The 11,314-nt window shown below is 39.8% G+C and overlaps 1 protein-coding gene across 2 annotated transcripts in view; it reads right to left on the bottom strand.

Annotated features, from left to right (window-relative positions):
* LOC140271455 (plexin-A1-like) overlaps window positions 1-11,314 on the bottom strand; it is a 239,833-nt gene that overhangs the window by 50,809 nt on the left and 177,710 nt on the right. For both annotated transcript variants that reach the window (XM_072366682.1, XM_072366681.1), the window contains exons 13-16: window positions 10,465-10,616; window positions 9,545-9,665; window positions 8,824-8,960; window positions 5,561-5,728 (exon numbers count right to left, since the gene is read on the bottom strand). In XM_072366682.1, coding sequence (XP_072222783.1) covers window positions 5,561-5,728; window positions 8,824-8,960; window positions 9,545-9,665; window positions 10,465-10,616 — 578 coding nt within the window. The remainder of the gene's footprint in view (window positions 1-5,560; window positions 5,729-8,823; window positions 8,961-9,544; window positions 9,666-10,464; window positions 10,617-11,314) is intronic.

Here is an 11,314-nt window from a genome sequence, read left to right as displayed (position 1 = left end):
TGCCTTTGAGTTGTCTACTCAGTTTTCTACAAGATCACTGCCTTTCACTGCTGCTAGGCCATCTCTGCCACTGTGAAAAATAGTTTATAAGACTCTCTATCATGAATCTTTCTGCAGATTTCTTACTCCCTTCTGGGGGATAGACTCTGGTCTCTATCATGCCTGACTGAAATAAAAGGCTGGAATAAAACCTTCTATCCTGAAGAAGTCATAAACAATGTGGATGTTAAAGCATTTTTGAAAAACACATTTGGTATTCAAGAGCGACTTCTGTGCCTAGGTGAAGTCTGTTCTCTGGATAACAACACTCACAGTGAGGTATCAGCTAAAATTATTCTTTCTGCAGATGTCCAGCTGGCTTTGTGTGAAATGTAACACACCTAATTCTCTCACACAGATTTATGTAAACCTGATAGTGTTCTCAGCTGTCTACATTGCACCTTAAAGACAAGTAAGATTTACCACTTGTATTGTTTGGGTATATTTGGTTGTGTCAGCTCTCTGCTGGGGATACAGCTAAGGAAGAGAAGGACTCTACTGAAACAGCTCACCACTTGCCTCTTGCTTTTCTTTTCAGTAATCCTAAATGTTGAGAAGCTTTATAATTCCATGGATCTGAAAACCTTTTGGTTTCCCTGAATACATCATACTTGCAGACTTCTGTGAATAACCAAGAAACCCAACATCAACTGAAAACTGTAATGGATTCCTGGTTCTTTATTGGTTTATCCCCAGACCTTATCCTCCAGTCCTGTGGGATTCAGGATAACTTGGCTGGCTTTCAAAAATCCTCTGAGTCTGCTTGTATTGCTTCCATGTGAAAGTGATGGACCTGCCACATAAAGCATCCCTTAGACATTCAACAGTTTGACACAAGTCACCACTTTATGCTTTTGCTGTTGCAAACGGACAAATTGCACAAATGTCCCTGGTCACAGCTGTTGGATTATAGTGTGATGACTGCAGCTGTCATCCGTTTTTGTTTATGCCAATGAGACACGAGATAGAATTCTGTATACACAGGTCTATGTGCCTATAAGTATGTAAGACTTCCCATTAAAAGTCGAAGTAGCTGCTACATGAAAGGAAGTTCCAGAGGTCCCCTGGAGAAGCCATTATTAAAGTAATACTGGTAGACAAGACAATTCTGCCATGACATGCCATTCACTGAGGCAAGCCTTAGTCCACCCTCCACCATACTAGTACAACAGGACAAATTCCCTCAGCCTGGTTGGGGTGTATTACCACAGACTTCTGCAATATGCAGGTCTTCTTTTATAGTCAACATTAATCTGACACTCATCCCATATGATTTAGAGCACAAACAGCGGAGTAAAGGATATGAAAGGAAACAGAGACAGAAGCTCTTAATATCTTGGACTGTGTCTGGCTGGCTAACACCAGACATTCATCTTTCTCTCTAATCCAGTAAGACTCACAATATCAGAAAATAGTAATGGTAGGGTGAGACAGGAGTGAATGATAAAAGCGGGTGCCCCCTCTTTTGCATTGCAGGTGGATAAAAAAACTTCAGGTCTGACAATTATTTTCACCATCTCAACCCTTTTTTTCTGTTGGTTGGTTGCCTAAGATTATAGAGTGACAGCTGCTTTCATTCATTGTTTGGATAAGAGCAACATTTTGAAGATGGGATTGTGGATATTATGGGTGGAATCAAGTCTTTCACTAGTCTTTTTGACAGTGAACTTAACAGAATCTTTGCGATGGATTTTATTTCCACACATTATTTTGTTTTACTGCATTCATGTCACTTCTGCTAGAGCCCTGTAATTGTCAAGAGTCAAATTCATGTTAAGGAACTGGAGGTGAGACAGGTCACTATGTGTCATCCCAAGTCACTTTAAAAAGAGAAAACAAGTTTAATTACAATTTGTTATAATCCAAATAAATCCAAATCAGTTTAGATAACTAGCATACTCTTACCATTTTTTTTTGTACTATACATAAATGTTCTTTTATTTTTATATTCATGTTTTGTTTCTATTTATAATGTTTGTGTTCCATAAGTGATGTTTCAGTGCCTTCAATCTTATATATCCATTCATTTTCTACCCGCTTAATCCGTCTGTCAGGTCACCTGGAGCCTATCCCAGCGATCATCGGGTGAGAGGCGGGGTTCACCCTGGACAGGTCGCCAGTCCATCACACAGAGACAAACAGGACAAACAACCATTCACACTCACACTCACTCCTAAGGACAATTTTAGAGTCACCAATTAACCTAACATGCATGTTTTTGGACGGTGGGAGTACACTGAGAAAACCCACGCATACACGGAGAGAACATGAACACTCCACATGAACCTGGAACCCTCTCACTGTGAGGCGACGGTGCTAACCACCACACCACGGTGCAGCCTCAGTCTTACACAATTTACTAAAAATGTGCCTGGTCATGTACAATATGCAACGCTAAGAGAAGAAAACAAGTAACCTAGTCTCACCATATTGTGGATTTTCTGAGGCACACAGAGGTATCTAACTAACAAAGAAGCCAAGGATTCATTCAAATGAATTGATTTTTTTTAATTAGATGTTCATGTCACTGCAACAATTTAACCAGAGAACTAAATGTCGTAGAATACTGGCTGATCTTAAGCGCTGTTCACTTCCTTCCCTTCCCTCCTCACTTTGATGTATATTTGCACTGAGTCCCTCTGTTCCCGTTGCTCGACTCTTTGTCTAAGTGAGTCTGTTTAGCTCAGGTACATGCTTCAGGGAACAGACAACAAGACAATCTGAATAAACTTCCAAGGACAGCTTGGGAAATTCTACCTATGTGGTTATTTCACTTCCTCTGTCTCATGCCATCTCTGCCCTCCCTTCCCATTTCACTACCACTTTGTGATTTCCTTTTTCTCACCCTCTATATAAGCTAATCCTCCTCCTACTGAATATAAACTGTTTGTCCCAATCAAGGATGCTTGAAGAAACAGTAAAACAAAGAAAAAAAATTGTTGAGTTGAACACTTTCTAACATTGATGAAACGTAACAGCAGTAAGGGAATAAACTGACACTAATTGACACTTTGGTTTCAGTTTCAGTCGGTTGTGTACCTCCTGATTTTTTTGTAAACTGACATGCGGTGTGTGAGGGTCGCATTTAAAGAACAGGAAGAGCTGCAGGGAAGACAATATGAGCAGGTCTGTCTCCACAGAAATCTGTACAACTCATAAAAACGTGGTTACGTCCACAGTTTTTGCATGAATGATTATGGAGCTGCGGTGATGTCACAAATCGCTAACGGTGACCATAACTGCACCTTTAGGCTCAATCACACCGTCAACTAAAGTCTGGAGGCAAAATGAGTCCTTCAGCGGAATTTAAAAAAAGTGTTCGGCATGAACCACTCACTTCAAATGAAACTTTGGTGAACTTCAACATGTCAGATTAGAGGAGTTGACAAATAATAAGGCCAACTTAACAGTGTTGACGGAGAGAAGATGGATAGTTTAACTGAATAAATGAACAAATTAGGTGTATATATATATATGTTTAGGCAAGTTACAGTGGGATATACTGCTCCGAAGAAGGGACATAAATAGGTTTTAAGATATTCAAGTTAAAGGTACAAATATGTCTTTTGAATGAATAGGACGTATATTTGCTGGTACTGGCCAGGCAAATGAACTAAATTACAAGATGACAGTAATTGTATCTAAATTAATTCATACAGTCCTGGGGACAAAATGCCACAGCAAGTGAGGTCAGTTGTGGTGCTACTGAGTGCTTCTCTTAAAGGCACCTTGGCAGCTGAAGGCTTGAGATGCCCTGCTACTGTACTGTCTATTTCAAATAAAGTTTGAATATTTTGTGCAAAAATCTCTAATACTGTCCACATAGCCTCCCTCAGTATTCCAGATAAGTGCTTCTCATTACCTTATTTTTTAAATGCTCTACTTCCTAAATGAAAAATCATCAGCCAAGCGCAGTGATAATACACTCACTCCACTCCTGCTCTTTTCAGAGTCTTTCATCCACTCTCGCTATCATCTCTCAAACACAATGGCAATGCTCTGCCGCCGTGCATGCACTGTATTTACACAAAGACAAAGACTATGCAGATATGAACTGATTCAATATCACATCCCTGACCAAGTTTGACACACAGCACTTGCTGAAATTCACCAGATATATCAAAGCTCACACTTGCTGAAAGCAACATGCGCATTTTGCCAGCTATAGTTTGGTCTTTGTGTTTGAGTTATTCTTTATTTTCATTTTTTTTCTCTTAGGACCAGATGGCGAAAGGATCTGGGGCCAAACATCGGGGACTCTGGGAATCAGCACAGTGTTTGTATCTATGTATGAACAGTATGTGTGCCTGTTTTTTTTTTTTTTTATGTAAAGATCACCATCCTTGAATGAGAAGCCTGAAGTAGAACCCCAGTTTTGAGCTGTACACACACACCCACTCTCACAATGGGTGGTGAAAGGAAGAGAATGAGCCTCATCTGCTTCTTGGCCAGTCCTACTGGGCAAAGAGAACCAGGAATCAACACTTTTCTTTAACAAGCTCTGCATCTATCCCCTACAATGTGCTGATGAGTAACAACAGGGAAGACAGAAACACAAAGAAGGATATCGAATGGGGAGAGGGAGGGGTAAAAGGATTAGAAACAGTGCTGGATAACAGACGGTTGATAATTTCTAAGAAATTCAGAGGAAAGAGGCTAAAATCAACAAACCTAACACAGAATAAAGAGCCTTAATGGAATGAGGCTTCAGAAAAACCACTGAGGTAAAGGCTAAGTTCTTTACTACAAACCTGAGGATCCATCATAAAGACCTCCCTGACAGTAAATCTACTTTAACATGAAACTGTTTGCTTGTGGTGCAGCTGTCATGTTCAATGCTGAGTAGTGGAGGGTCTTGTTTAGCTGGTGATGGAAAATACTGCACGGCTGGCAACATCAGACTGCAACAGTTGCCTTAGCTCAGGCAGAGAAGTTCAGTGGATGATCAGTTACCAAACGCATTCAGTTAATTGATCAGTAGGCTGTATGATCTGACAAACTCATGCTTCCCCACTTTTGGACGAACAAGGCAGCTGCTGATTTTTCCTTCACTAAATGTGTCTTGCTTAAGGCAGATAAAATTTCTCCAGAAGCACCATCAGTTTACCTCTGTAAATATGCTGTCAGACCTCTAATGTAGCAGTTATGTCTGCTCAGATTGCTTCAAGAACGCTTCCTTAAATTTGCCCACAAATTGAATCTCAAGTAGCAGTGCAAAAGCCAAGGTCCAATTTCTGATTTCCTAAAGTCACTAGCTTCTGAGGAAATTCAGCCTGCACTGAATCAGGATTCCTGCAACACCAAAATCCAGTAAAACATTTCAAAAACACCATATTTGGCTCAGTGTTGTAGTTTATATCCCTGCAGTAGATTAGTTTAGATAAATAGTCCACTATTCTTTATGTCAGATGTGTTACCTCTGTGATGAGCTAAATTAAGAGGCTTAATACAAGAATATACACTTAAAGAAAAAAACTAAGCAACCCATCTAAGTAAGTCATTACATAACACAGTGGCTTACCTGGCAATGCTCCAGTCAGGTTCTATTCTCAGGACAGTGGGGTCTTCAGTGTAGTTAAATTTAACCTCTGCGTTCCTGAGCTCAGCATCATCGATGTCCACTAAGACTGATGAAGCGCCTGGTGCCAATCCAGCTGGGGTAATGCATACTATCTCACGAGCATTCCTCCTGAAAGGACAGACAAAAGAAAAGTTGGGGGAAGGGTATTCCATGCCCGGCACCTTTGCTGCAGAGAGCAAATCAAACAGGCTGGCTAAAATTAATGTCAACACAGACAAGAGGGAAATTTCCACAAAGACTTAGCAGCCATATAAAAATAAAAATAAATATGTGATAATAAAGCATTCGGAACTGATAAATCAAGTCTGTAAAGATTCAGTTTTCTAATGAAAAAAAAATAGATAACTTTTAATTAAAGAATTCAACATACATGCAAGAAAAAAGTGAAGCATGAAAAAAGTATGAAAAAAAAACCCAATTCACCATCAAAAGAGGTTTAGAGGCCGATCACTGGCAATGATTGCATTTTTATGGTAGGGCATTCCTTTATTACTGAGGTCGAAGCTGAAGAGTTGGCATTTTTAAATGACCTTTTTCATAATTACCACTACCCATCCCAAGATTAACATCTATTCCTCTTTAAATCATATTCAAATCTGACCATCTACTAAGATAATTCTGCTTATCACCAGCATGCTTCAGCACATTGAGCCAGTCAAGCCATGCAACTTGGCCAGTGTCTTGGCCTGCTGGAGAACAGGTGTCCTAGTTGTCTAACTGCATTTGAAGCTTCATAATCACAGCAAAGTGTGAGGCAATGGAAGTATATATGGATGTACAAAGACATCTGTGAACCCTACAAATTTGTATAAGCATTCATTCTTAATCCATATGCATTGTATTGTTTATAACATCTAATCCATACTGTTTTCATACCCTCAAGTATGAATAAGAGTTGCCAGCATATTGATTAGCTCTCTAATTTTACATTTCTAAGGTGCGGTCGATGGAGTTGAAAGCAAACAGCTCCAGCCACAAAGGAGGCTTATAATGAATAGTAAGATAAAAGTTATTTTTTTTCACTATAAAAATACAAATCCATTTTTCACGCTTCTTTTTTACCAAGAATGTGATCAAGCTGTGTGGACTGTATGTACATTTGGCTTTGTTAGGATGCTAGTATGAGTCAGACCACCCCCAGATTTACACCACACATTGGAGAGCATTGTTTCTTATCCAGATAAGAGATCCAGATACTGATAATGTTAATGCCAGGGGTAAATGTTGTTAAAATGAAAGGCTGCCGTAGGTGTTTATCCAGTTCAAATCTCGGTCTTTATATCACACAAAAGCTTTTGAAGATAAGAAACCACAATGAAAACTGAAACTGTACAGTGGAGATGTCGAACTTCAGGTAAAGAGAATAGGTAGTAAGTAAAGTAAAATCTGAATGTGACTTGTGGAACCCCCTCCTATACAGCTTGCAACTTTCAAGTAAAAAGGGAGGTGAATTTGGTGTAGGGAGACGGCAAAAGATGTGAAAACAAAAATAAGAAAAACAAGAATTAAAGTGCTGTTTAATGAGTTTATGCACCTATAATGGTCGGTACACTAACACGAAACAAGATGAAGGGAAGATTGGAAAGATGTATGCATGTGTGTCAATGTCTGTAGGTCCCAAAGACAAAATAATATTTTGAACTTGCAGTCGTGACAACAGTCCCCAGTAGCTACATTATCTAATATGTATTTAGTACAGTTGAGTGGTGGTTGCTTTTCTGGGTCACGACTTCACAGGATCAATGCATGTGCATATTCTGTATGTGTGTATGTGCCCTTTGATGTACTGCTACACATACTATTGTGTCTCCGTATACAATGTCAGTCCCACAGAGGAGGAGAAAGTATGTGAGAAAGAAAAAAAAAAATAGAGATGGAGAATCTTGAGTATCCACACTTTCATGTCTCTTGGCCAGTAACCATAGCAACCCCATTCAGGAACAGAAAAAAAACAACAAGAAAAAAAACAAACAAATGCTCCAGCAATCTTCACAAGATGCCACAAACACAGTCACACTGTTTGGGTGTGACAGATAAAGACAGAGTTGAGGTGAGGAAACAGTTGTTGTGAAGTGGAGTCTGTGGGATTACTGCGAGGAGGCTGCTGCACAGAAATGACTGCTGTGACATCAAAGCTAGTATACGGTTGCTCCAATAGAGATTAGCTATGGGAGGCTAATCCACGCATTTGACATGCAAGCAACTGCGGTGATAGTTTGGATTTCTTCATGCACTAGATTAGGGAAAAGCCTGTGTAGGTTCAGACAAAGAGATGTTCTGTGTCTGCAAGCAACAAGCAGACACACTTAATACAAAGAGTCATCTTCCAACATACACGCACATACAAGTACACACAAACAACAATCTAACACTGATTACATGCTTACATGAGCATGTAATACCTTTATGGTAATGACATTTTTGCAGTGCATATGAACACATCTTCAAACAGTCAATCCTTATTTATGCACGTGTTATTTCCATTTTTACTTTATTTATGGCTTTATCTATATTTCCTGCAATATCAATATCACTGTCAGTTGCAATCATAAATTAATGTTGTGCTGCAAGTACTCTTTATTGATCTCATTATCTTGAAGGGACATGTCTTTCTTTTTTTCAAAGTAGGGTTGTGTGTGGTACTTCGGAGTTGCCAATGTGTTACCTGCAGCAGACAACAGTCAGAGTGCTCTCAGTGTGGTGAATCAGAGGCAAATCCAAATGGACAAGCTAAGCTCAAAGCTACTCATGTGGGGTGCATGAGATAAGTGAATGTGCACCATCTACAACAGTCAAACCCTTAATGAATTAAATTTTTACTGTGCATCGCGTTTCTTTATCCAACAGTTGTCTACTTTTTCAACATGCTTGCTAAATGCAGATTGTCATTGTACATAGTCGGTGGCCTGTTGCAATACTGCACGGACCCTATCGAACACATAGTCCAGGTGACAATATTGTGCTCGAATTGCTATGAAAATGTGGAGGTTTGGGTTGGTTTGCTTTGCTTTTCTCATGGCTTTATTCATCAGCTGTTAGCCTTGTTTAACTCTGAGTAAACGTTCTGAGTGCCTCGTTTCTACTACCAGTAAGACAATAAAATTCTTTACAAAATGCCACTGCAATCCAACTCCCTTGACTTGGTGCCCCACTGTCCTCAAGTGCTTAAAAAACTTAAAATAAATTAATAACAAGTACTTTACCTTTTGAAGTGGCAGGGCTGTGGCCCTATGCTAACAGACACATAGCTGCCCGCATTAAGATAGCTTCCTTCAATGGTGACTCGAGTGCCGCCAGAAATCGGTCCCTGAGATGGTTGAATGCGGGCAAAGTAAGGAGTCTGAAGAAGACAGGAAAAAAAAACATCATTATGAAATGAAGTCATATATCAAAATAGGTTATTTCTCAATAAAATGCATATGAGCTAAATAACTGTTATGACGACTACTAGCTCTGTGCTGTAACTTGTTTGTAACCTTGAATTAAAGCACTGACAAAACAGTAGTAAGATGCCTAATACAAAAACGTTCAGTCTCATGTTGGGAGATGAAGGTTGATGGAAAAGACTTTAAATTAGATACAACAAACACAACTTATTTTTTTAAATTGGAAATACTGAAAAAGTCATTAAGAAAAGACAAGCACCAAGCCTGAAAACAAGAAACCACTATAACCGCTGTCACTGATGTGCCAACTTTGCCCTTTTTGCACAAAAATAGACTTAAACTAAATCAAATCATAGTATGTATCCGTTTTAACTTTAGAAAGCAAATGCTTTCCAACAAAATACCTCTCAGAAAAGGTCATATTCATTCTGCTCAAACTGAAACCTTGGGACAGTTAGATGTTTGTCACAGTCCTCATAAAACAAACTAATAAACAAAAGCCCCATTGAAGAATTAGCTCTCTTTCTCAGGTCCTTACCACAAAGGTGAAAGGCCTCGGTGACAGGGCTCTATAGTCGTTGACACAGTCTCTCACACACACCTCCACCTGAGCCTCTTGGACCCTGTAGCCTGTAGCATCGTTCAGCAGACACACTATTCTGTAAATGAAGTGACAGTTCACAAAGTCCACCTTCAGTCAACAAAATGTCACAAACTTCACAATAAGACTGCAAATAAAATGACAGAAGCAAGGGAATACACAAACTATAAAAAAAAAGTGAATAACATGCTCAAAACCATTAGCATTTCTACTTTAACACTAGAGGAAGGTGTCAATCACCAGTCACATGACCAGTGTAGGCTTTGTGGCACACTGCACCAAAGAACCTGAAATAATAAAGCTCAATCTGAATCTCAGGCATGGTGAAAGACAGTAAAAAGAGAAATGGCAAAATTCGACAAGGAGGTAGTTCATGGGTGTCAGGAATAATGTGCAGAGTAATGAATATGTGTGCAATATTTGAGTAGAGATGCCCTCTATCTCAACATGCATCATTTCCCAACTAACTGCACTTCAGGGAGATTGTTTGATCTGTGTGAACTCAATTCCTCAGCCGTGTAGGACCCTGCAGAGGAGTAAATGTCACGATGGAGGGATGAGAAAAATAAAGGAAAGAGTATATATAGGGAGTAATGGAGGGGAACAACAGATGGAATTTAAAGACATTCACGGACACAGCTGCTGAATGAAGCTGAACCTACACAGAAACATCTTTGGGTTATTTCTGGAGTTTGGTTAAGGTGAGAGGTAGTCATTGCTGCTTCCTTAAATGTGTGTTTCCGTGAGAAAGAACTGCACATCTGCAAACAAATGTATCAGTGTTTCTGGACTTTGTTAGCAAAGATGTCTCTGTTCCTGCTTGCGCATTTCTTGCTTGCATATTTTCTTTGACTTACCTCTCGGCACTCACGTACTCGTCCTCAATAGGCACACAGGGCACCTTCCCCAACCTGACACCCATCTGGATGTCTCTGAACTGCAGACCCAGGTTTTCCCCCCAGATGGTCACCCTGGTCCCCCCTTGACGAGGCCCAGTCTCAGGGAATAACTAGACCAACAAGAAGATAGAGGACAGACATCAGAAAGGATGGAGGAGGAGGAAAGAGAGGAGCAGCGTGTACTTTTTTGATGAGTTCAGTCCCACTCCATACTTACATTTGCATATATCAACACACACTCTCACATTAGGGCCAGAAAATGAATTAAACATTTCACATGCTGTTCCCATTCAGGCAGATTGATGTTTAAAAATGGTCCTTAACCATGACATTACATGGACACTGTCGCACAACGCACACAACATACACATGGACGTAAAAACACAGAAAGCCACAAACCCATTTACAAACATATTGTATACACTCTCTCCACACAGAATTGCCCTTATCTGTTGATTTAAGTTTTAATGAAGAAAAATCACCTTCTTGGCTATGACAAAAAAAAAAAAAAAAGGGAAAAATGAGAAGGAAAAACAAGTTACACTGACACACAGAACCAAACCGCCATCAACACTGTTTGATTGAAACTTATTACAGTGGCTTGGCTTCATCGACGAGGCTGTGGCGGTGTGACGCTCCACTGCGTCGACAAACCATAATGTGATTAAATAGCCAGATTATGGCGCGTAACGGGGACAGGTGTGATGTGACAAACCAAAAATGGTGACTGATGGACGGTGCTCGTCACAAACATGCGCATACACTTTAACCTAATACCAAAGCATTTTTTAAAAAAATGTATTACATC

Source organism: Leuresthes tenuis, unplaced genomic scaffold (assembly GCF_036924035.1).
Source record: "Leuresthes tenuis unplaced genomic scaffold, fLeuTen1.0.hap1 SCAF_16, whole genome shotgun sequence".
Lineage (NCBI taxonomy): Eukaryota > Metazoa > Chordata > Actinopteri > Atheriniformes > Atherinopsidae > Leuresthes > Leuresthes tenuis.
This window is presented reverse-complemented; position numbering and strand designations above follow the sequence as displayed.